The 26,528-nt window shown below is 51.3% G+C and overlaps 1 protein-coding gene across 6 annotated transcripts in view; it reads right to left on the bottom strand.

Moving 5' to 3' along the window:
* The window catches only part of PLXNA1 (plexin A1), a 356,659-nt gene that overhangs the window by 247,203 nt on the left and 82,928 nt on the right, over positions 1-26,528 (bottom strand). For all 6 annotated transcript variants that reach the window (XM_075938783.2, XM_075938786.2, XM_075938785.2 and 3 more), the window contains one exon: positions 14,870-16,218. In XM_075938783.2, the coding sequence (XP_075794898.1) occupies positions 14,870-16,042 (1,173 nt within the window). In that variant the 5' untranslated portion in view covers positions 16,043-16,218. The remainder of the gene's footprint in view (positions 1-14,869; positions 16,219-26,528) is intronic.

Raw genomic sequence — 26,528 nt, 5'->3', positions numbered from 1 at the left:
GTGCATTCAGCCCCATTACTGCAGCAGCTTCCAAGGCTCAGGGAAGCCCACCCTGACAGGCTCTGCCAGGGCAACATCCCCTCCTGCTGCCCGGAATTACTGGTGGCTATCTTCTTCCCCAGTGCAACATCCTGCCCCCGGCATCTTTTCCCAAGAAGAGAACATACTGAGCCCTTCCCTCGGCTTCACGGCGTGCATAGCAGGCAGCAGCGTAGGGGTGAACAGAAAGCCCGTGTCCCGAGCAGTCTGGAAAATAACCAATGAAGGTATTTAAGCCGACAGCACCTCACAGCCAATGCACTCTCCATGTCACACTGCTCTCTGCACTCCAATCTGCAGCTTCACCAACCTCATCTGCTGCTGAATATGCAAGAGGATAAATGTTTATGGTGTTTACTCCTCTCTGCTGTATCTCAACAAACTCTGGGAAACGACAAATACAGCTGCACCGCTGCGCTTGAGGCTGCAAGCAGCACGCACCCGCCTGCCACCACCACCTCAACAACCAGTTACACCGACGATTAGCTCACTAACAGCAAACTGCCTCACGAGGGACATGCAGGCAGATACCATGGCAAGGTCAAGCCAGGATTGGTAAGACCGGGGGGTGGAGTGGGAGGGAAGACACTCGCCAACACCCTCATCAGAGGCGCGCGCGCGCACACACACACACACACACACACACACACACACACACACACACACACACACACACACACACACACACACACACACACACACACACACACACACACACACACACACACACCCTATTAGCTGTGTGCTTGTGTGGCCATGCCCTGGTGATTAGCAGAGTAGGTTTCAACTGGCAGGGCACATTTACACTTGCCTCAGTGAACATAAACAAAATATTCTGCACATGGATGGAAAAAATCCACACATGGATAGAAGATTAGAGGAAACATTGCCCTCGTACAGCTGAAGCACATACCTGGCCGGCAAAAGATGACCCAATCGACCTTCCAGCAGTCTCTGTCCTAATCAGCTGGGGCAAAGGACCCACTAACTCATTGGGAGACCCTAGCCCATACCCTAATAGCGAAGCATCGCTTCTACAGGACCAGCACTAGAGACATTTGGAGGGTGGGGGGGAATAGATAAGTTAATTAGTAGTGTTCAGGGGTCCGGATACAAAACACCCTGAAGTAAGGCCAGCGTGCAATACAGAAACCAGGCCTCAGACACACACAAAGCAGATGTGATCCAGGCAGGAAGTAGCTGTCTCCCCGACGCTTCAACTCATTGCCTCTCTTCAGGCCCACTTACCAGAGCAATGAGGGAGCTGACAGAAGAGGCAAGATTCATGCCATTTAGTATTATTAATTGACCAGTAATTTGCCAGTTAACACATTATAAATGTTCTTCCTCAGCTGACATTGAGTATCTGTCTTCCTAATGCCTGCTGGGGGACCTTTAAGCCTCCAGGGTCATTTGATAGCAAAACCAAAGCTAAAAGCCAATATTGGTGGACTAGTGTGAGGTGAGACATTGTTACAGGGTGTGGGCATTGGCCCACCTCTTCTGGAGGCCAGGATTCAGCTCCAGGTGGCATCAGAGATGTTTATTGGTACTCAGTCTAGAACCACATATTCCTGCATCCAAAACTCACTGGCATAAACAGACGTGAGTATCTGGACAGACCAGACAACACAGCAATGCCACACTGGCAAAGGGCAGCTGGGTCTGAAACCAGACAAGATCTTTCTGAAACTCTGGTGCAATGCAGAAAATCCCCAGGCAACCTAATCCCCCACTGAAGAATCGGAGAGAAGCTGGAGGCTAATTTTTCTTGAGCCAATGGGGACTGGGTAGCTCAAGACAGCAGGACTGGGACTCCAGCTCTTACACGTCCAAGTCACTGTTTGAGTTTAGCCCTGGGTTTAGCAGTGAAAGGGAGTTTCAAACACCTGATCTCTGCTCTGTGACTCCTGTGAAAGAGGACTGGATTTATCTCAGCCCAGCACCAGTGGCACAAGAGACACAAACATTTGCATGACCACACCCTCAACAGAGGCAGCAATATCCACTCTCTTGTCTGCAGACTTTAGAGAAGCCAAGACTCTGACAGCCCATGGCATCTGATCGTCTCTCCCAGACAGGGACCCTCCACCTCAGGCATGAGGGACTCCAGAAGAGACAGCAACCGCTTAGATCGGGGGGGTGGGGAGAGGGTGAAATGTTTGACGGGGGGCCACTCCAAGAATTTGGTAAGTGGTTAAGGGCCACAATCCTCCATGATATTAATAGAGGAGGTGTGGGGTCTGAGATGAAGGTTGGGGGCAGAACGGAGCTTGGGGTAGAGGACTGAGGTGCAGGAGGAAGTGTGGGGATCTGTACGGGAGTTTGGGTAAAGGAAGGGGTATGGGTCCAGGAGAGGATTCTGATCTAGAGGGATGCCGGAGGGGGTGCAGGGTCTCTAGGATGAGATTGTGACCTGGTGCACTTGAGTGTGCAGGGGTTTGGGTTATGACCTAGGGCAGGAGGGGATTGTGATCTTGGGCAGCGGACTGGGGTGCAGGGTTGGTGAGGTCTATGGGTGCAGGAGTGGAGGTGCAGAGGGTTTGGGTTGTGATCTGGAGCCAATGTTCCTTAAGCTGTGCACTCTTGCAGTTGCTCAGGAGACATTCAAATGCTACCCAGCTGATTACCAGAGCATCTACAACTAGGTTTCATTTCTACTCGTAGTGCACATACACAGAAGCCTCAGTGCCAGGATGGATAAAAATTAAGGCTTTTAAAAAATATAAAAATCTGTTTTTATTTTAATCTGATTTTTTTATTTAAAATTGGATTGTTTATTTATTTATTTACAAAAAATCAAAGTACTAAATTTCTCATTTAAAAATAAATTACCAGATCTTAATCCTTAGAAGTTCTGGGTTTTCAATTTCTGTTAATCTGCTCAGAAATGCGCAGCAGACACAAACACAGGCTGGATAGGATTGTTTTTGTTCTGTACTTATGTGGTGGTGAACCAGGGCCAAGCACGGCAGAGTTACTAAAAACACTGTCTACGGACAGAGGGGCAATATATGGGAACGGATGAAGGCAGCGCAGAAAGGAACACAGGAGTGGACTGGAAAGGAAAATGGAAGACATTCAGCACACTCACAGCTTCCTATATTCCCCTACAGTTTTGCTACAGAAAAAGTGTTGTTGCTTCTAGGTGTAAGAGAGACCCTGTCTGGGAATGTGTTGAAAAAAAATTGTTCCCAGTAAAAAAGTAAAACATGTAAGCAGAGCAAGAAGGTAATGCAGGTCCTAGCTGCAAGAATGAAACATTATAAGGAAAACTGCTAATTGGGAGAAAATGATGTGGCGCTATCAGAAGAACAATGTGGATCAACTATACAATGCATCATTCTTCCAGACTTTCTCTCTGCCTTTTAGCATATGTGGAATTTAATAAGTAAATTCCCAACTTGCTTACTATGTTGGATGTTACTAGGGGAAAAAAAAGTTTAGTTTACCTAATCTTTATGGCTTGTTTAATTAATTAACAAAGTTTAGAATTTATTACCCAAGTGTACAGTAGAAAAAACTTCAGTAAGAGAAATAGAGAGTTGCCAGTTGTCACAGAGTGTCATTTTCTTATTTTATATTACATAATACATGCTTTGTACTGTACTTTGGAACATTATGGTGACAGACCTTAATGGTGATGCCATAAGTCTATTCTCTATTTTATTGCAGCATAACTCAGCTTTCCCAGAAGAACCCCATTCTATACTTTTTTTTCCAATGGGGGCTTCCACCAAAATTAAGTGCACTCTAAGCAGTCTTAGCTTCTGGTAAGTTGAAATCAAATTTGCATCAAAATGATAGAAGAAGTGTGGAAGATGAGAGCTTGTTGTAAAGTTTTAAGGACACCATACATTTAGTGTTCTGAGGACTTGTCTGTTAGAGTTAATAAAATTGGATTTTTTTTTAATGGAGTTTAAGGACAACTGTCAGCCGGCAACTCAGGAGACTGCTTCAATTGCAAATGTGAAACATTTATGTAATATTTAAGATTTAGTTTAATAAAATATAAGCACTATTGTGTTTGTGTGTGTGATTTAGCTCTTACCGTTCCTAATGTACTGCTTCTGCATCTGCAGCTTGACACAGGTAATGAGTATTATGTATTGTTTCTTAACTTAATAGAAACCAAGTTATCTAAAAAACATTACATAACTTATACCCTTTTAGATTATGTAAAATGCTACACCGAGCTGTAAATGAACATGTTTTAGTGATGAGATTTGCACTATTGTTTGAAGAAATATATGAAGTAATATCAGTGGGAAAACTTTATCTAAATCAATGATTTTTGGGGGGTGATTTAAATCATGATTTAAATCAATCCACCCTGCTTAGTGCATATAAAAAAATATTCTGCACATGGATCGAAAAGATTAGCAGGAACATTGTCTGGAGCATGGATGCAGGAGGGGGAGCAGAGAGTTGGGGAGAGGGAGGAGACAGGGTGCTAGGTGCAGGCTCTGGACAGGAGACACTTAGATAGGCAACACCCGGCCCGAAGCAGGACCTCAGGCAGGCTCCCTGCCTGCTGCAGCCCTGCATGCTGATCAAAGCGTCCAGTTGCGGGGGTCATGTGCTCTCTGTGCACTGTGCACCCCTTGAGGAAGGACCGCCACACACAGCCTGTGCCACAAGCACAATCCAAGAGCTGTAAGACTGTGCAGGAGGGGTGGGGGGGGAATGCACACAGGGAGGCATGCAGTGCGCAGAAAGCACATGGATCCCATAGCCAAGCATCCTGAGCGAGCATGCGTGGGTGAGGAAGGTAGGGAGCCTGCCTGAGGGTCCCGCTGGGGCTGTGGGATGCTGGTAGGATGGGTTTGGCCCACCGGCCATATTTTACCAACTTCTGGCCTAGGTGGAGAAAGCTTCCCCAAGAACAAGACATGTCCCACCTGCTCTGTGGGGGGAGGGGGAGGAAGGAGGAGAGAGAGAGAGAGACCTTCAGTCAGGCAGCAAAATTAACCCCTCTTCGACAAGCAGTGGACAAATTTTCTAGCGACTGAAGTGCTGGGCTGAAATGCAGGCAATCCAAGTTCAATTCCTCAGTCTGCCACAAGCTTTCTGTGTGAAGCTGGACAAGCCACTTGATTCAGCAACACACCCAAGCACTGGGTCAAACACTCTGCTGGACTGGGGCTTTTCCCCCTCTGCGAAGTGACAAGGAGAAGAGCTGTGAAGATACCTTGGTCAGGGAGGTGATCAAACTCCACCAACGTGGCACTGTAAGGACTTAGGTCAATAGAACCAGACATACCTCTGGTCCCACGGGTTTGCCCTGCAGAGTGGTGAAGCAGAACAATAGACACGCAAATCTAAGGAGCCTGTGATTTCTCATCTAGCACTGCAGGGGTTCACAGGCACTCTGAGTCAGCTCTGGCTAGAGCCCATTTAGCAGAGGCATGCAGGCCCTCAGTGAATCGCTGCCATTATTGGATTGTTTCTAAACTCAGCCCGCTGAGTCTGAAGTGAAGCACCCCAGCCTCTAGGTAGTAGGTACCGGCCCTCCCCAAGCCCTACAGAGGCCATGGGAGGAAGGCAGGAAAGTGGGGGGAGGTTTAGATGGCTATGCTGAGACCCTCACAACCACCCAATGTGGTTTCCCACTCCAGCTCTGCCTCTTTCAGACGATAAATTCCTGGTCCCAGCCGGGGAAAGAAAGAAAAACAGACAGGATGGTATTAGTTTCCCAGCCAACTTTGTTGAGCTCTTCAGCGTTCAGGAGGAACCACTAACATCTTCCAAGCGCTCAGCCAAGTCTGGCGGCCTCTCCTTCTGGCTCCAGCGTGGGCTCCGCGATAGCCCACAGCACTTAGAGATTAGCTATTCAAAAGTTCATGCTGCCGCGGCAGCAGCTGGAACCAAAACACAAGGATGATGCTGCGCTAAGGAGGCCGTGGTCATGAGCCCTGGGAACTCGGCTGGGGAGAAAAAGGGGGCAGCTTATCCAAAAGCCACATCCCCCTCCAGTTCCTTTCACCCTTGTCCCCTGAACCCTGCCGTATGAGAGATACTTGTGTGTGAGCCCTGTTCAGTTGAGGCTAGAGCGGGAGATGAATAGGATCCTTACAAAGCTGCTGGATGGGCTCAAAAGAAAAGGGTGAGGTTCATCATGAGACTGCCCTTCCCCCAGCCCCTCCACTGTCAGGAGATTAATCTTGACTGACAGGGCCTTCCAACACAGAGAAATCCCCCCTGCCTACCACTGCAATAGAGCATGACTCTTCTGCCTTCCAAATGAGACTTTAAACCAGAAATCCTGACCAGGAGTGAGCGATATTTTTCACTCCAAACGCACATTAACCCCAGAGTCCTGGGCAGCTTCCAACCTGGGCAATTATATTCAGCCTCCTTAGAATGAACACTACAGTGTCAGCTGGAGGCAATATCCTTCGCTTCCTGTTCATGGGCTGCTACAGCCTGCCCCAGAGAAGGCAGCAATGGGTGAGGGGATTCACACCTACTGGCTTTGCACTCTGGAGGATGTGTAAAAGCCTCGGAGGAGTAGCTTTTACTACAGCATGGTCCTGCAGCAAGTTAGAAACTAACACAAAATGACATTGTTTTAAAGTTTTTACTGGAGGATGTGGTTTGGGTATTGCTAGCAGAGTGTGAGATGCTGAGGACTTGGTTTGAGATCTGGCAGCACTTTCCTCTGCTGTGCCTCCTATTCTGCTTGGCCTGCAAAAGCAGATCAGGGGAAGGAATTTTTCCAGGCCCAAAGGTCCGGCCCAGCACCTTGCAGAGAGACATGGCTTTAGCACAGGTAGTGCTGGCAATGGCGTGTGGCAGCCACCACCTCTGTACTTTAAGGAAGGTGAAACCCTCCCAAGTTCCATCATAATCCCAGCGCCAGAGCTGCCATGCACTGTAATAAACCCTGAGAGAACCAATTCCTGCAATGGTAGCAAAGAGCATCTTGTGCCCCAGTTACTTGTGGAGGTCCTACCTGGGGAACAATCAGTCAGCTCCTTCATCACTGAAGGTGCATCTACACAGCACGGTTATTTCAAAATAACTGACATTATTCCAAAATAATGCGTCTACACAGCAATTCCCTTATTTCAAAATAAATTCAAAGTAACAGATGGCTTATTCCAACTTCTGTAACCCTCATTCCACAAGGAATAACGCCTATTCTGAAAGAGCTATTTCAAAAGAGCTGCAGTGTGGACGCCCCACTGCTGCTATTTTGAAATAGCTGAGCCAGGGCCATTCAAACTAATTACTCCCCAGTGCTTCCTGGGGCTCTAAATCGAGGTAGCACGTCCACATTAGGGAAGCCTGCCTCGGACTAATTTTGAAGCTTCCCCTTAGTATAGATGTGCTATTTTGAAAGAAGCGTGCAGTGTTGAGGTACCCTACAAGAACACAGAAATTGGTTACTCTTCCCCCCCCCCCCAGCGCCCAGAGCTGGAAAGGAAAGGGAGGTGGCCTCTAACCAAACCTCCAGACTATTGTCCGTTCAGACAAGTTGCCTCACGGGATTTCACCAAGGTCAGTCTTTGTCAGAGCCCTGAGCTTTCCTGAGAATACACAGAATCCAACTCTGCCTGCCAATGCTTATGCAACAATGGTGAGGGCTACGAGAGCTGCCCAGGACAGAGGGGAGGGAATATCTATGCATGCCACTGGCCAGCGTGTGTTGTGTCTCCCTTTCTATGCCCAATGCACAGAAGATGCGAGTGTCTCAGACAGCAGCTGCAGAGCCCGGCTCTTTAGCTCAAGCTATAGAGACTTATCCTTGTAGTTCTAGCCGGGTCCTATGTTCACTCCCTGGTGTTAGCCAAGATAACAGCTGTCACATATTACAAGGTACATTTGATCTGTTGGAGCCATAGGAAAGCAAAGGGCACTTAGAAACCATCACGGTCTCCTGTACCTGGGAAGTTGTATTCTTTCCACATCTTCCATGAAGAGGGAGGAAGGCTGGTGCTCCTCCTCACCCCCGAGTACGGACTATGATAATGACCAACATTTCACCCTGGAAGCTCCCGACACATTCTGCAAACTGCTTCATGAGCTGTATGCACAAGGATCATTCTGTTACTGCAGAAATGCAGCCACGTGCGGGGGTGGAACCAGAGAGCTGTTTCACAGCACACAGCAGCATAACCATTTAGGACAGGAAGTGAAGAATGCCACGTCTAGTTGAACCTGCAGCGGAATTTAGGAACGCAGTTATTGGCTGAACTGGACTTGGGCCAGTCCATTTACATCTCTGGACAGAACGCCATTAAAGAGCCCCAAAATCAAGACCTCAGTCCCCCATCCCAGGCTCCTTCAGCAACCCAGCACTCTCCTGCTCAAGACTGGCTCACAAAGGCAACCACCACTCAGTCAGTTACTAGCAGCCCCTTGCCAAAACGCCCAGATTTCTCTCTAGACTTCTCCCATTCAAGCCCTGGCTCAGCCCATCTCTGCACAGCCTTTCAGAAGTGGTGTGGCCAGCCTGTATGCAGAAATTTGTGTGTGGAGGGGGCTGGTGGCTGCTCCCCCTCCTCCACTGCCCAGCCCTGCCCCCAGCCTTGCCACTTAGTGAGGAAGAGGAAAATCAGCCCAGCCTTCCCCAGCCAACTGGAGCATGGAGGAGGGAGGCTGTTGCAGCGTGCCTCCCTGCTTTCCTCCGGCAGGCCAGAGAACATGGGAAGGGAGGTTGGGGCAACGGGCCACCCCTTCACTCCCTAGGTCAGCCAGAATCAGCCCCCGTGGCGAACTATAAGGGGAAGGTACGTTCGCACCCTTCACACACACCCTGCATACAGGTCTGTGTGATCACAGCTCCAGGCAGGGGTGTGGCCCTGCTGCCAATGTTCGTTGTGTTCTCCAAAACTGGGGCCACAAATCCTGTTTCCAACCGGGGTTCAAAGGCCTGCACGGGGCAGTGTTGCTGCCAGATCTCAATGCCTCACAGGCCAGCATTTTACCCTGAGCCAGCCAGCCAAAGCAAGCTGGATCCTGGCAACAATGCTAGTGAGGTGCCAATGCAGTGGCGGGGAAGAACAACTGACCACAAGGGATTTAGCAGCCAGATTTCCAGCCAGACTGGTTTTCTTGGAGGTTGCTACCTTTGTGAGCAAACGGCGGCACTGCTGCGTGCTTGGTCTTTGCTCCTTCCCTTTTGCTTTGTTAGCCCTGCGCCAAGGCAAGAAAAGGCGTGAAAGGGGAGAGGCTGGCAGAGGGAGGGTGCGATGGAGAGAGAGAGAGAGAGACCCAAAGGAGCCACTAATGACCATCTTTGCAATGTTTCCGAGAGAGGTTTCAAGCAAAGGTTAGCAGGGAATCAGTAGTCTGCAGCCACACGCACCCATGCTGCCCTGCCTCACCCAACACTGGCTCAGGACAGGGCCCTTGAGTGGTGGAGACAGGAGAGCATCACATCCACGTCCCATTCACCCCTCACGTGCTCTGCCGCAGCTGCTGTCAGAACACTCAGGCAGGGCAGTCTGCAGGGCAAACTTTGATCAGGCTCCCCGAGGGGCCACTAAGCACCCCAAAGCCCACTAACCCTGCCCAACAGGGATCAGGGAGCTCCAGGAGCAAAGTCTGCCTGGAGTGCAAAGAATGCTAAAGATCTGGTTCTGCACCCAGCTCCCCTACCCCGGCTGAAGTCCTCGGTGCTCAGAACATCCCTCTGCACAGCTCATTTCAGACATCAAACTTGCTCCCCTGTGCCAATCCAGCAGGAGACCTGGCGAAGGATCATAAACCCTTCCTTCGGCTGAATGGCACATCCAGCCCTCCATGCACACACCCACCAGCTCAGAGGCAAGGTGACACTGCCCTCCTTACACATCTCTCTCCCATTCAGCACCTTGCTTCGGGAAAGCCCAAAGGGAACAGAAGAGCTGCTCTGAGCCACAGCTGGGTCCCCAAGAAAGCTGGGTGCAGGCCAAGGGCAGCGAAGAGAGGAAACAGGAGTGAGAGTCAGAGCAAGAGAGAGAGGCAGGCAGCTCCGTTCCCAGAGTCAGCAGTCGTGTGACCCAGCGGGCAGCAGTGTAACGATTTCATCATTTTCCGCCAGAATTGAATTAGTTTGAAGCCAAAATCAGATTTGTGAGCCCAGTGCTCTTGACAGCAAACCCTTTACTTTGTCAGGCAGCTGTTAGCTGTCTCCCTGCGAGCTCTGGAGAGGACAAAGGAGGGGCTGCCTTGGACTGCTCCACGGGAATGCCTATGTGCTCCAGGTGGCTGTGGTTAAGGCATATGCTCTCAGAGGGCAGCCCCCTTTCGTGGGGGGACTGCAACCTGCAAGAGGGCACCTGAGAAACTCCAGTGGGAAAAAAAAGCCTTCCCTTGTGTTATTCCAAGCGGGGGCCCACCCCCAGGCATGGCTCCTGCTGCACTCCCCAGTAGGGATGTAGTAGTATAGACCTGCGTTTCTCAAACTGTGGGTCCTGACCCCCCGGGGGGGGGTCGCAAGCAACTTGGGGGGGGTCACAGTATCACAAAGTTTGAGAACCCCTGATATAGACAATTAACTAATTAACCAATAAGAAAAAAGTTATTGGTTAATGCTATAGACTACACCCCTCTCCCACCCCGACCGCCAATAAATTTTTTAACAGGCTGGCCAGCAGCCCAGCTCAGTCCTGGCTTGCACTGGGTCCGGGACCTCCCTCTGCTGCGGCTCTGCATTTAAAGCGTATTAGGAGCCAGGTGGACAGGCAGCCCAGCTTAGTTCTGGCTCATGCAGGGTCCAGGAGCTCAGACCCCCTCACCCCCAACAGGGGCTGCTGCCATCCCGTGCTGCTACCTCTGTATGGTTTTAAACTGGCTCCCCTCGCGGACCAGCTCCCGCCTGGCACCCCACATTGCTGCCTCTGATACAGAGGCAGCAGCGCAGAGTGGCAGGGGGCTTCTCAGGAGTGAGGCGGGAGCACACTGGCCGCTGGCCCCACCCCTGGGGACTATAGAATAGTCAAGTAACCGATAAAAGTTCACAAGGTGAGTCGACTATTCAATTAACCGATATTTAACATCCCCACTCCCTAGTACCAACCAGAATGGATGCTCAGCACGGCCAGCTGTCCTCTGGCTGGCTCCCCCTTGAAGGGGTAATGCCAGGGGCTCAGATGGCCACTCTACACAGAGTGAGACTCGGGGGTGGGGGGGAGTAGGGACTATTTAGAGGTTCCTTCTGTACTACGCAGCCCCCTGACATGCCAGCAATAAGTAGCTGACAGTGAAGCCCATTGGGAGAAGGGCACTGCCAGGCCCAGCCCACTGAGCACAACACCATGGCTTAGAAAAGATAAACCCCACAGAGGCTCCAGCATGCGGGGTCCACGGGGGCTGCTCTAGAATTGTGGGCAAAGGCTCTGCTGGCCAGAGCAAGAAACAGCAAGGACGCGCCCAGCACCCCGCTATGCCTCCCCCTGTTATCCACAACCCAACTCTTTCAACCCACCTTAGTGCTGGCCCTGCAGCCCCCCCGCTGCTCCAGGCTGGGCCCCACCATCACTCTGCCAGTGCCCCACTGTGCTAGCCTGCAGACCAGTTGTTTCACAGTGATCTAGCCAAGTCTCAAAAGAGAGGGGCAGAGCATTAAACCCCTGAGCCACACTAGTGCTGACAGGGGACTCCGTTCAGCCCTGGTGTAAGCAGGTAGAAAGCCCACTGAAGACAAGCACCAGTTTATGGCTGGGCCAGATCCTCAGGTGAGGTAAACTGGTATAGCTCAATCGATTTCAGTGGACCTGGGCTGAATCACCCCCTGTTAAGGATCTGAGCTGCAGCCTTTAGCCCAGGCTGCGAGAGGTTGCCCAGACCATACCAGTTTATAGAGGCCTGGATATATTACTCTCCCATCATCCCGAGTAGCTGAAATAGCTTCCCTGTGACCATTTATATTTTATAATATCAGCTGGAAAAGAAGCCAGCCGTAGTTCATAAGCCAAGCAGGCTCAGCACCCCCTTGCCACAGACTTCATGCAGCAAAACAGGGCAATAAGCTGGCAGCCGCATTCGTGTGTTAGCAACGGCCTGGGGGAAATGCTTCCCTCGGGACAAACAAGAGACTTTCACTAGATCGGGAAACAGCAGGCTGGGGATTACAGCCCTGGCTGGCTCCCACATCCCCAGGGGCAGTGGTTTGCTACTAACTGCCTTCTACCGCCCACGCGTCTCACACCTAGGACAGGCTGCTGCCCCACGCGCTGCCAGTCCCCATGCATGTGCCCTGGATACAAGTGGTGGAGTCACCCTCTCCCAATGCTCTGGGCACCTCTCACAGCTTGGCTTGCAGGGACACAGTGGCACTGGAACAGTTTTTGGAGTGGGAGTGCCGAGCTGCACTTCTCCTTACCCATGTCCATGCCCCTCACCAGCCCTTACCACTGGGGCCAGTGGCCAGGAGGGACCCTGGGACCAGCGGTGGAGCCCCTGGGAAGCAGCAGCAGGCCCAGCAACCGGGACCCCAGGCAGTAGCAGTGCAGGGCTGGCAGGCGGGATGCTCAAAACCTGGGGGTGCTGCAGTACCCCTCACACTCCTACTTCCCCCTCTTAGGTGGGGGGGGGGGAACGAGAATCCCAGGCATGTTTGGTGCATCGCTGCACGTGGACATTCCCTCTTCGTATCGCCTCCCTGCCTGCTGCCCTAAGGACAAAGCCAGGCCATTATACCTAACGAGAGCGGCCACGCTCCCCAGGCCCTGAGCGACTCTGAAAGAAGCTCTACAGCCAGACAAATTCCAAGTGGGGTCCTGACAGATCCTCTTGGGAACTGTGCAGGCAAGAATTAGGGAGCTGTCACTGCAGGATCCAGACAGGAGCTGGCTTGCTCAGCACATCCTCTGAACACACTCAGGAACGAACGAGCTGCCAAGAGAGCCGGAGCAGGAAGATTTTCCAGGCCTGCAGCAGCCAGGGAAACAGGTCTGATGAGTTAAGGAGCAACCAGCATGGAAAGCCTTCCTTCAGGAAGAGTCCTACACCAGGGGGAGGGAGGATGAGAAAGGGCACAAGGACAGAGAGAAGCTTGACAGAGGCTGAATGGGCCATACATGCTCCAGGTATTCACAAGATCACAGAAAAGAGAAGGCAGGATCCTATGTCAGAGACAGAGTCTCTCTCTGAGTCTGCCAAAGGCAGGGCTGCCCAGCAGCAAGGGCCCAGGGTCTGGCTGTTTGATCCAGCCTCTTGCAGGCAGCCGGCAGCTCACAGGAATGATCATTTTCCAGCAGGAGCAGAACATGTTTGAACCCAGGCGCCCTGGGATGGTTGGGAAGATGCTGACCAGAATGACCAGCTGTTCTAAAGGGGGCCGGAGGGTAGCAATTATGCAGTCAGACACACTCACACTTCCCTTCTCACCAATTCATGCTACAGGGTATGCAACAGGTGCACTCAGGATAAACAAGGGCTAGAGAGCAGGCAGCAAATCCTTCCAGAGCTAGGGATTTACGTGACTAGTCGACTATCCAATAAGCATAAGCTTATCGGATAGTTGACTAGTCCCTCAGCTAGTCACTTCCCCCCCTTGCTGCAAGGGAGGGGGGGAGCAGCCAGTGCTGGGGGGAGCAGGCTTAAAAGCCGGTTTCCCCAGCACTGTCTCTGTGGGGAGCTAGGGAGGCAGAGGGCTAGCGGGAACTGGGCATGAGCCGGGAATCAACGGATTCCCGGCTCGCACCCAGTCCCAGACACTGTGCCTCTGCTTATTGACTAGTTGATTAAACTAAATTTAAGATCCCTATCCAGAGCTTTGGGTGCTAAACACTGAATGAAGCTGCCATCCACGCTCTGACTCTTGCCTCCTCCACCCATGTTCTCAGTCACATGCAGCTGCTTTGGAGGTTCTCTCTGACCTTCTCAAAAGCCACAGATGCCATTTGCAAGGGCTCTCACTCTGAGCCGCAGCCAACTCCACTCTGAGCACTGGCATCGACCAGCAGACAGGAGCCACCTGGGCCTGGAAAGGGCAGGCTGCCCTCCCATAATCCGCAGTTACCAGGGCTAGCTCTCTGAAGCATGTCATTAGCCTGATCTGCAAGGAGATTAGTTGCCCCTGCACCATTCCAAGAATTCCCTCCTGGGAGGGGATCAACTCTGGCAATGCTGCAGAAGGCAAAGAGGGGAACAGTTACTGATTGCACCTAGCCAGTCCCATCCCTGCCTTCCCAGTCCCTCACCTCATGCACAGCAGAGTTAGCTGTTCATGGACAGACACAGCCAGGCACTGCACTGCAAGGTATCCTCTCCACCATCCTGCTGCCTGGGCCCTGGGGTGCGTGTTACACTTTCACCAAATTGGGGAAGATTCAGCATTGCTAGCAGGGGCCCTAGGCCCTGGAGAGTGTATCACTCTGTACCCCTGCACAATTGTCCCAGCAGAAGCTCATGCAACAAGGAGGAGAAAGAGGTCTCCATGCACCTTCCTCCCTAAGGATCTGGTGGGTACCAAAGTAGGAACATCAAAATGTTTCTGGGCGCATTGGGCACTTTCTGATGCTGTTGTTATCCTCCCCCAGCCCTCTACCCCACATTACAGTAGGTCAAATTGGGGCAGAACTGACTCTACTAAACAGGGTTGGATCAACAAACATGTTGGGATTCCAAATCAGCACAGAGCCATTTGGTTCTGGCCAGCCATCACCGGTTAATACTTGTTTACTCTAAAACCCAGTGACCATCCAGCACCACAGCCATGACTTCATGCTCCACCCTTAGCATGGGATGCTACTAAATGCCCTGTCCTGCTGGACACCGTTCTCAACAGGCGAGAAGCCCATCTGAGCAGGCAGCACTCAGGCCGGGTGACTAAGAGGGAGGAAAATCCACAGGACCAGAAGGCAGCCCCTTCAGCCAGAGCTATGCGGGCACTTACCGAGTTGATGCAGCCCAATTCCTTGTTCAAGAGCCAGGGCAGCGACAGCTTTCCCTCCCCTCGGTAGCAGGACTGGATGCGCTCCTTGATCTTGTCTTTGATCTTTTTCAGAGTGAAGAGGCAGAGGATGGACTCCTTGGGTGGCTTGACCCTGTTCTTCTGGCCCTGAGAGAAAACAGTGAAGAGGATGTCTTCCTGCTCCGAGATGCCCAGCTGCTTGGCAAGTTCCTTGCCGGGCTTGCTGAGGTACGCGTCCTGGATGAGGCGGTACTCGACGCCGTCACGCACGCAGCCGATGGGGAACTCCACGTAGGAGTAGAACTTGGGGTCGTCCACACAGAGGCGGACGATCTTGGAGGTGAAGAACTGCTCCCCAGTGGAGTCAGGCGAGGTGAGCTGGGTGTCCAGCTGCAAGGTCAGGTAGTAGACAAACTGCTCGCTGCTGAAGCTATAGATGTAGTAAATGTCAAATGTGGGGAACTTGGAGAGCGTGTCCGAGGGGATCTTGAGCTGGGAGGAGACAAACTCATCCTGGTAGACGAAGCCAAACATCTCCGCGTTCTCCTCGTTGGCCATCAGCTTGCGGCTGGAGAGAGTGGGGAAATACTCAGACTTCCCATCGATCGGCGTCCCGATGAAGAGCTTGTTGTGTCCATTAAGCACCTCGATGATGACACCCGACATGGTGCCAGACTCGTTGACACTGGAGAGGTAGTGTTCCTTGCGGTGGTGGGGCTCCCCCAGCTTGAAGAGGTCGTCCAAACGGAGGAACTGGCAGATGCCCTGGGAGGCACTGCCACAGGCAATGAGCCGATTCTCTGAGTAGTCCACCAGCAGCAGCTTGTTGACATTGTTGGTGGTGACCAGCCCGTGGGGACAGGACTGGACGCTGGGGGGCGGATAGCACTTCTCGTTATCATCCACCGGCCCCGTCACATGGGCACGCAACAGCGTCAGGTTGTTGGAGAGCTTGTAGATCCGGTTGACAGCACCCACGTAAACCTCCCCAGTTTTGTTGTGCACCACCAGGTGTGTCAAGCTCCAGTCTGTGACAGAAAAAGTCCTAAAAGGTGACTTGGGGGTGCCTTCTGCGAGTGGTAGCCAGGCGCTCCCCAAAAGCAGCAGAGTCCAGATGTTAACAGACAAGTGCTGCTTGAGCCGAAGGAGCCACATTGCAGCAGCGTCACATCCGACCAGAGCCGTGCACAAACCCAGCCACAAAATAAATAGAAGCCAACCCAAAAGAGAGGGACAGGGAAAGGGGAGGGGATAGTACAGGGCCAAGGTTTCCTCTGCTTCTGCTAGGCTCTACATTCAGGGCATCATGGACACTGGCAGCCTGGTCAGCCCTAAAGGGAAGACAAGAACAGGGTTAGGCAAGTCTTCTGCAGCTCAAGTTATAACGTTAACTCTTTTCTTTTGGGGCTCGTCTTCCCCCCCCCCCCACCACCACCACTCTGAATTTCTGGGGCCTTGGTATCTCACAGCCCTCGGGGGGCCTAGCAGGTTTCCAGTGCCATGCACAGGAAATGCAATGGCCCTTCTGTCCTCCTGCAGCACGACACTCCCCTCACCCACACGCAACTGGGCAGGGGGCAGAATCACAGAAAGCCACATTCGCCCACCTTCCACCTCAGGCCTGCCCCCGCAGTAGAGGGAGCAGGGGCATTCCTGGCACCACAACCTGTGTGAAGGGAAGAGCTGATTAGCACAGCACTGCCTAAAACCACCCCAGCAAGCCTCTAGGCATTCATGGCCGCTTTGCTTCCCCTCCCTGACAATTGCTGGCCCAGACCACAAGCACCATCTCTCCCACCAGGCGGGGGCCGAATGCAGCTCCCTGCGGAACCTGTCAATGCTCTGACACCCACTAGCAGACATGGGAAATTTGCTCTTGGGTGCTGTCAAGCACTCACTTGCCGGGGTGGATGAACAATCACCCTCAGCATCACTAGGCCAAAGAACCAGCCTGGCTCTCAGGGCAGAGAGGACAGAGCATAAATGCGCCCATCACTTCAGCGCCCAGAGTGAGCGTGCAGCAGCTCAACACACACAGGGCAGGCAGCAGGCTCACAGCTTGCTCTCGAGTGCTAACACACACAAGTGCCTCCATGGGGTGTGCCCTTCGTGCCCCCACAAGCACAGCCAGTCACAGCGCACAGGAGCACTCATTAGGGCCTAGCAATACCAAGTGTTCCATCGTGACCGGAAGGTCCACACACCCCGGCCCCTGGCAGCTGCACCTTAATTCACTGTGGGTTTTAAAATCTGGTCCGTGGGGTGGTTTGTTCACTGCTCAGGAGCCAGGGGACAACCACACCTGGTTGCTCTGAAAAGCTAGCTGCTCACCTCTCACCTGAATGAGCTGCATGGCTGGGAGACGAGGTGGCTCAGGCACAAGCAGCAGCCTATAGAGCCCCCTCCACACTCCAAGTTTAAATCCAGCCCTGGTCAATGCTGACAAAGTTGCTACCATCTGAAGGCTACCCATCCTCCTAACCAGCACCAAACTGGCCCCTTCCTGGCTGTCTCAGCAGAGAAGCCACCGTCCGCTGGCAGGGGCAGTGGCTTGCTGTGGGTATACTGGGGATTTCCATTGTCCAAGATGGCAATCCAGTCCCTTTCCCTCACCAGAAAACAACCCACTAGGGGCCTGGAACCCCGCTCCACACCATGGTACCCAGCCCCACACCATGGTACCCAGCCCCCACGGTACCCAGCCTCATGCCATGGTACCCAGCCCCACAACATTTCACACCCACCATGCTGCCGAAGCAGCCCGCTCCTAAACAAAGAGGCTGGAAACCCGCACCCCCCGCCCGCACCCCGCCTGTGCATGCAGCACAAGGCAGCCTACAAAGCTCTCTCTGCATTTCACCAGTTACCTAATTGGACTTTAATGTGCTGAATGGCTGGTCATTAAAGAGATGTTACTTTTATAAAGACAGAGAGAGACTTTCACAAAGGAAGAGAGAAATAAATGGTGCCAAATGTACTGAGAGGAGAACACCCTGGCTGGAGTCAGAGCAGGGGGATGGGGAGACAGGTCTCTTGGGGGTCTAATTCCGTCTTTGCCAATGACTTGCAGCGGCCTCCAGAGAGGCATTTCCCTTCCCTGCGTTCCAGTTTCTTGGTCCTCTGAAGAACAGGGGTAAGACTACTGACCTACTGCACCAGGAGGGTGAACATTCATAAAGCAGGTGAAAGCAGCGGTAGGTGCAAAATACGATCATCCCCAGGGAGCTGTTTCCCCAGACATCCGCCGCTCTGCCTGGTGTTAAATCTTCTGTTCCTCCAAAACATCACCCCCCTCCCCCCTTTGCCCTCCTCCATAAGAAGTCTGAAAGGACAAGAGCATCCACTCCTCCAGCTGAGATCTCAGACTCTGGCTCAGTTTGCGTAGAGACTACCCAGCAGGGCAGGTAGACGTGAGGATGCCGAGGATTACCTGGGGAGCAGCATAGCAGGGAACACTGCCTCAGGCAGCTCCAGGGATTGTGTAACTGTGCTAGGTTTCATCCCAACACCACTGACTACATAGCCAGCAAGAACAAAGATTCACCTTGCTCCAGCGTCTCAGGGTGCAGCCAGCAGAGGAGGTGGGGGGACAGACTCTAATGGGAGAGCAGTCCTATCTGGTATGGCAAACCCAGCACTTATCAGGACAGGGCAGGAAACTAGCAGCAGTACCCAAGAGTACTCCAAGCACACCCCACTCTCCCTTCCCACCAAGTTATTTCTTTCTCAGTTGCAACCAGCCTAACATCAACACCCCCTCTCCCTGCCCTCCACCCAGCAGCCCACCTCTCTGCACTCACAAAAGGACTGCATTGCACTGTCCCTTTGGTGTTGCTGAGGAGAAACCAAACACACAGGGACTTGAGCTCCAGGTCACCAGCCAAGCCAATCCTCCATCCTCTGCTCCCCGAAAAGCTCCAATGCCAGCTACCCTCCCCCCCTCGCTTCAGGCCTGCTACTGGGCCATATCTTCCAAAACATGCCCCTCTACCGCCGGGTCAGGGCCAGGTGCCTCAATGCATCAGCCAATGGAGCACTGGCGCCCCCGACTTCCCACCAGTTTTGAGAGAAGAGGGAGGTTGCGCACGGCAAGGGGGTTACCGCAACCTTGACTTGGCTGGTGCCAGGATTCGCCCCACCCCGAAACCTACAGCAGCATCCCTTGACAACAATTCAGCACTCGCAAGGCAGGGAACCAGCTGGCTGAGCTCCAGATGAGGGAGTGGGGAGGTTTCAGAGCAGGCACAGCCCACACATTGAGTCTCTGCACAGACCTTTCCAGGTGCACTTGCCTCCCAGCCTCTCTTCTCACCAGCCGCAGGAAGTCACACTCACCCGACCAGCCCCCCGTCCCCAGAGCGCCATCGGGACCATGTGTGGCATCGCTCAGCAAGCAGCACCAATGGAACCAAACTGGGCCCTGGACTGATCGGCCTTAGCGGCACCGTCGCAGCAGCCCTGCCAGCTCCTTTCTGGCGCACGGGGTAATTCAAGCTTCAAACCTTGGCTCCTGCTCCGGATGGTAAATGCAATTCTAGGCAGCCCCTGGAGCTCTCTCCAGCTGAGCGGGTGCCAAGTTAAGTTGCCCTTGCTGCTTGTTTCACAGGCAGCGTTTGAGGTCCTAACCCCTCCTCCCTCCCTCCCCAGGGCTCTGTAAGGTACCAGCCTGGAGGGATGTTTGCGCGGCTGTATATACACACTGCACAGACTAATATGGAGGAGCAGCACGGAGAGATCGATGCAAGTGTTTAACTGCAAAGCTTCTTGGTTGCTGAGTTAACTGATTTCGAGAGCGGCCAGCCCTGGCATTAGTAACGATTACAGCACTCTCACATTCCTCTGACCACCGTAAAGGAGCCCAGAGCACTTAGCAAGCGATATATTCACTAATCACTTCCCACACCTCTGAAATGTAACCATCTCTGGGGTGGGGCACAGTAGCTAGGCCAAAATGGAAAATCTGGCCCAGGCTCCCATAGCTCAAACACCAACACTTCGGCCTCATCTACTCTACAAGTGCAACACCAGCATTATAACCCCATCGTGAAGAGACAGAACTCAGTGACGGAAGGGGCTTTTCTGTCACCTCCCCAAGCCAAGGTAGCTAGGTCAACAGAAGCATTCTTCCATTGACCTGGCTTTATCTACACCATGTATAGCTATGGGGGGGTAGAGGGGAGAAAGAGATTTGTCACCACAGTGCCATAGGTAGGTCAGCCTAAGCTTTAAGCCTACAGCAGGCCTCACAGTGAGATGCCAGGCAATTTTAACACCCACATGGTAAAGCCAGCACCTTGATGCGTAAGGACTTGCCTGAAAGATCTGCACATTGAACGAAGCCATTGAAGGGCAAAAGGCTATGCAGACCCTGAACTCTGGCATACAGGCTGCACGGATAAGCCTGAGGATTAGTTCACAGAGGCAGGGTGGTAATTTCCTCTGGGAATGTGTGCCTTCAGAGGAAGAGTTCGGAACCTATAGAAACAGGCAGCCCTCTCAGCTGACAGCCCAGACAACTCTGGGGCAGTGCCTGTCCACTATGAAATCCCTCACCCTTACTCCCAGGGTACTGCCATGTAGCATGGGGAGAACTTTTGTCATGCATTGGTTTGTCTGAGCCTTTTGCAAACACTAATGTAATGTCTGTCTCTCCCACCCCACATTCTGAAAGGCCAAGGAATAGCACCATGACCAGTGCTTTTTGTGTGTCAGGGCTCAGCCCTGGCACCTCTATGCTTGGCACCTCTGAACTTGCCATGTCAGTTATGAAAGTAAAAAAGCTGCTTGAGCCCTGGACCCCTTTTCATTACAAATTAAGCACCGACCACAACATTACTGATGGGAAAACTGAGACCCACAGAGGGGAAGTGACTTGCCCATCACCATATAGTGAATCAGTGGCCTGGGAGAGAAAGAGGAACCTGATCTCCTGACTCCTGTTCCAGTGCCTTATCCATAAAGCCATCCTTCCTCCACCAATGGTTCCCCTCAGGTGTCCAGGCCTAACAATAGCTCTGCAATAAGGGGGGAGCAAGATATATATGAATGCCTTTTCCACACACATCCACGGCATGTCCTATAGTGCTAGCCTAAGATCACCTTCCCAAGCCAGACAGCCCACGTTCCCAGTAAGCTTAGTGCTTGGGTGGCGGCCCAGGGAAGATTCTGGTCCTGCTCAGCTGATTGACGGGGCACCCACAGCATGTGTTTCTATTGGTGGTACACATCTGCACATGCTTCAGTGCACATACAATTTATTCCACGCATGGATGGAAAAAATTAGAGGGAACATTGCAGACAGCTGCTCTGCCTGGTTCCCGAACTATCCCACACAGTGCCTGCCTTCCTCTTATTTCAATCAAGACAGTTCCTTGATTACTGTGACTGAACTAAGCCGCTGATCTCATCCCTGTGAGCAGCAAGGCACAGTTCACAGCATTCACAAGGCTGCTCACAACTCAATTGCAAAATCTGAATAACTCACTTTCTGTTAGTAATCATACCACTAACAAATCTGTGGCCACCTAGAACGTCACACAGGTTGCTGTACTCCACATTCTGACTGCTCAGCATTTCCCACTTGGCAGCACCAGGGAGAAAAGGAAGATCGTGCTCCCAAAAGTCCAGGACCCTAACACTGGAGGTACACTTGTCCATCTTCTGTATTAGCAATAAAGACGCTGTGAACAACTGACCATTTCCAATTCCACCCAGAAGGGGGCAGGGATACACATGAACACTACTCATGCTACTGTATTATTTTATAGCTGTGGGGTCCAACCAGTTCTGAATAAGTAGCCACTCTAGCGGCTACTGCTATAGAGAACTAGCCACACTCAACCAGCCAAATAGCTGCATGTGGCTAGCATCTTGGACACCACAGTTTTATAGTCATCATTATGCAAGGACAGATACCGAAATACCTAGATCTCTGTCACAAGGAGATTGCAATGTAAATTAGACTGACCAAACAATGACACAGATTATAGGGAGAGGAGTGATAGAAATGTAGCACCTCCCCCCCCCCCCCCATCTCCCTTCTGTTCTGAAATTTGATTTGTCCTTTTCATATGTGTTCATTTTTTTAATTGTATCCTTTGGTATATATGGTTGTGACAATTTTCTTCCACTATTTGATCTGAGGAAGTGTGTCTGGCTCACGAAAGCTCATCACCTAATAAACCATCTTGTTAGTCTTTAAAGTGCTACATAGTCCTGTTTTTTGTTACAGGGAGAGGAGGGAGCCAGGACAGAGACCACAACATGTAATGGGAAGGGGGATTTCAAGATTCCCTGGAAATACCTACACAAAACACTGCTCTAGGAGACTCTACAGGAAGCAGAACACCACGCTGTTTTCTCTGGTGTACCTCTAATTAGTCACATATTTTAGGGATTAGGCACCAGAGCTGGAAGTAGTCATGCTGGCATGGAGACAGGTACTGGAATGCAAGGAAAGGTCTCGAATCACTCAGAGGGGGCATCTTCTGGACGAACAGAAAAGGGAGGAGACAAGGGAAAGCAGAGCAGGGCATACATGGACAAAGCTCTGTAGAGTTTTTTGGTTTTTTTAAGGGATCCACTGAGCATTTTGGTGGTAACTTTGCTACTTTATCAGCACGGATACTCCTCGGGCAGTAGCTTCTCTCTCATGCAGAACTTTGGCTCTGTTATTAAAGGGCAGCTTCCTAGAGCTGATGATTGCATTATCCAATAATACCTGCCTAAAGCAATCAATAGTGACTAAAAGAAATAGAGGAAAGTTGTATTATTTAAAAATAAATATAAAATTATTTGAGTTCCTGAGGTTTGAGTCAAATTAAACAGCGGATCAGACTGAGCAGAGATTGAATGAAGTGGAAGGTTATGTATCAACACAGAGACAGCTGGCCAATCCAATTTGGTTTCTATGACTTAGAGACATGCTGGGACAGGATGGGGGATCATAGAGGCAAGGGGAGGGGTCTCCTTTACACTAGATTTTTCCATGGCAGCTACAGCCCATTTTGAGAAAGGCAACGGCTTGCATGTTGCCATGGACCCTCTTCTCAAAATAGCCACAGCCTGCTTCTCGAAGCTAAACTCACCCACCTGAAGCGTCCTGTCACTCCTACCAGCAGTGCTGCTCCACCAGTGGGAGTGCTAGTGTAGAAAGATGTCAGAATTTTAACTACTCCATCACATTGCAGGGCTGAGCTCTAAGTGGCTCACCAAAGATCCTACCGAGGGAGTCCGTGACAAAGTGAGGAACAAAACCCTTCAGTCCCCCCCTCCCCCAATCCTGCACATAACTGCAGCGCCATCCTCCCACCCTAACACAGCAATGGTGATCAGTACCACTGCCCCAAAAGCAGCCTCTTGGCACCGATCCCCTGGGTTCCAACTGGAAACTCCATTCCCATTGGAGACCTAGCAGTGTGTTTGCCTGCAGGAAGCTAATCCTGTTCTGCAAATATGGCCACCATGGATACAGGACTTCGGAAACCTCCAGGCAGACGCCTTGGAGCCAAGCCCAGGCCTGAAATGGACTGCATTAAAAAACTACACCCAAGCCCAGGCTGCATGTTAATGCCAACTCAGGGAACAGTGCAAATAGACCTAAAAATACATTCCATTATTCTGCCTGGACAGTAAAGTAAACAGGGAAGAACTTCCTGTGACAGAAAACAACCCTGCAAAAAGGATGACTCAAACAGCAACAATGCAAGAGAAGGAGAAAGGGAGCCAGGCAGGGCCAGGGCACTGCAGGGGAACATACACACGGAGGGGCTGCTGGGGAAATCAGTGTTTATTTTAGAGAGCAACTCCCCCATACACGCGCCGCAGGAAACCTGCCATCAGAAGCAAAACGGACTCAGCAGCCACAAATGCCCGACTCCGTTCAAACCCCCTTTATTCCTGCTGGAAAGGAAATGTGCTAATAGTTTCACCTTTAAAGTGGCCATGAAGCCCTGATTGTTTTGACCCTGGTCACAGCTGCTCGGTGAACTAGATTGGTCTGGACTCTCTGCCTGCCCGCTGCTGCCCGCGCGCGCACGCTCACGCTCTCTCTCTCTCTCTCTCTCTCTCTCTCTCTCTCTCTCTCTCTCTCTCTCTCCAAAAGACCCTTTCATCAAAAAGCCCTTGACTTGCCCCATAAATGCCTGTGTCCCACTTGCTTTCTAAAAAAAGAGATATAGGAACAAGCCATTCACTCCTCTCCAGACTGCTGCGCTCCTCCTCCCAATGGATTCTGCAGACAGGCCATAATCCTGTGTTTGTGACTTCAGCGATGCAGCTGTAAAATCACTGAGGGTGGCACAAAGGGTTAGAACCAGGAGTGCCAGGGTGGATTCTGGATTGAAGGGGTGAGGAGGAATTTAAATTCAATACCAAGGAAAACTCCCTAATCTAGGGCTTGGATAGGACAGTGCCTCAGAGGGGCCCAGACAAGTGGGCAAGATCCTACACACCATAGAACAGCCTGTCCTGAGGGTTGATGGAAGCCCCAATGCTTGGAATATTTTAAGTGCAGTTAAGATTAGCAAGGAACAACAGTTCTGTGTCCCATGTGCATTCGGCGCCCCCAGAGCTCACTCCACCGCTTTTAAACTTGTACAGTTGGTACAGCTACAGTAGCACCAGCTGGGTTCTATTTTGGCTCAGGCATCATTAACAGACTAGCTCATTACCTATGTTCTCCTTGCAGCACCTTCATTTGTGGCACTGATACACAAGTCAGCAGGAGCCTAGCTGGACTGGTGGAGTTGCAGGCATGTTTACAGAGCTGGCACTTAGAAAAACCATCTCTCTCCTCAAACAGAAGGAAACTGATCTGGAGTCAGCGAGATAAGGAACAAAGAGCCACAACAGCTTTAGAGTCACATTTCAGGGACAAGCAGCACTTTGGAAACTAGGCTAGGGCAGAAAATGGATGAATAAGGAACTATCCTGAACTGGCCCCCAAAGAATGGGAGAAAAGGGCTATCGTGAATCTGTATCTTTAAACGCTATGATAAACTTGCTGTGATCTGTGATAAGAAATGAACTGAGAAGAAAGCAGCACCTCATTCAGACATACCCACCCCTCAGATAATTAGCAAAGGTAGGAGGGGGGAATTCTAGGCAGGAAACCCCACCCATGCAATAGACAAGACAGTAGATTGCAGGAGACATTAAGTATATTTTTAGGTTTGTCCTCATGGGAAGACTCTCAAAGCCTTGCAGCAATAACAAAAGAAAAGGCTTGTCGTTCTACCAGTAGAAGTTTGTACTGTATATGCAACTGTATGCGCCTCAACTAAGCATAACTCTTTCCTCTTCCCCCGCACTAATTAAAAACATATTCTCAGGGATTTCTCCAATGTTCCCTAGCTTGTGGAATCATTGTTACAAATTTCATATCACGCTCACACACTGGGTCTGATTCAAAGTCTATGGAAGTCAATAGAATGACTTCAATGAGCTCTGAATCAAACCCATCCAGATCCCCGTTACCCTTGGATTTATGCTAGCATCTCTCCTCCGACACACTTTCTCCTGGTGCAGCCTAGATCACCCCATGCAATATGGGGAGGATGGGAAATCACTCTAGTGATTAGAGTGCAGATTGTTAAGCAGCAATTCTGGAGTCAATTGCTGACTGTGCCACTGATTCACTGAGCAACCTTGAGAGAGGCACTTAACTTCCTCCTGGGTCTGGGCTGTCCCAATGGAGAAACAGGAAGCAGCTGAAGCATGCCTCTCCAGAGCTCTGTGGAGCTTCATATTTGCAAAACAGTTTGACCTCCTCAGATAAAGGGGCATTATAAGTGCACAATCATATGGCAACCATAAAACAAACAAACATGGGATTTATCAGAGGAATGTTTCCCCTTCCTTTGCAATTCAGCATGGAAAGTAGCACAATGAATCATCCAGAGTGGATGAGTTCACAGCCACCCAACCACTGTATATTTTGAAAACTAAAAACCATTGACCCTGATCCTTTCCGAGATGGGAGCACAGCATTTTGCAATCCCCAGCACGGCGGGCTAAGGCAGAAAGAAGCATGTCCAGTCCTGCTATTAGCATTTGGTCCACACAAAGAAAACATAACCCAGCCATCAGCAGAACATGTTTGTTCAAATGTTCCCAGAGCCGTTAAACGTTTTGACCGATCCAGGGAAGATTATGAAAATGCAAAGCTCCAGCTGCTTGGTTCATCTTTCCACAAGCATACCCAGGGCTATGAAACATGCAAATCTGTGCTTCCACACACTTCCAGTGGCATCTCTCTCTCCAGTCAAAGCAGCCTCCTTAACGCGGAGAACTGGCAGGGAGCAGCACCCAGATTTTTCCTTTACCATCTGCTAGCAACGAGGCCTTACGAAGTTCTGGACCCGTCTCAGGGTGGGGGAGAAACCAACGCGCTGTGCCATAAGCCAAACGCAGCATATGTCCTGCGGTCCTCCTCCTGTTTAATTAAGGGGTGTGGCCCACATACTCTATGGGCTTTGGTATACTGCTTTATGTTGACCAGAGGCTGCTCAGAGCCATGTGGGGCAATGCATGCTGGGAGCTGTAGTTTCTACAATCTGCTCCTGCACTCCAAAGATGAGTAATCTGCTCAATTTTATGCAGATCAGGCACTGCCCTCAGGCTCCTAGTTAGTTAATGCAGC

The sequence above is a fragment of the Pelodiscus sinensis genome, chromosome 11 (assembly GCF_052426305.1).
Source record: "Pelodiscus sinensis isolate ZL-2025 chromosome 11, ASM5242630v1, whole genome shotgun sequence".
NCBI lineage: Eukaryota > Metazoa > Chordata > Testudines > Trionychidae > Pelodiscus > Pelodiscus sinensis.
Note: the sequence above shows the minus strand (reverse complement) of the source record. Positions and strands in the feature narration are given on the sequence as shown.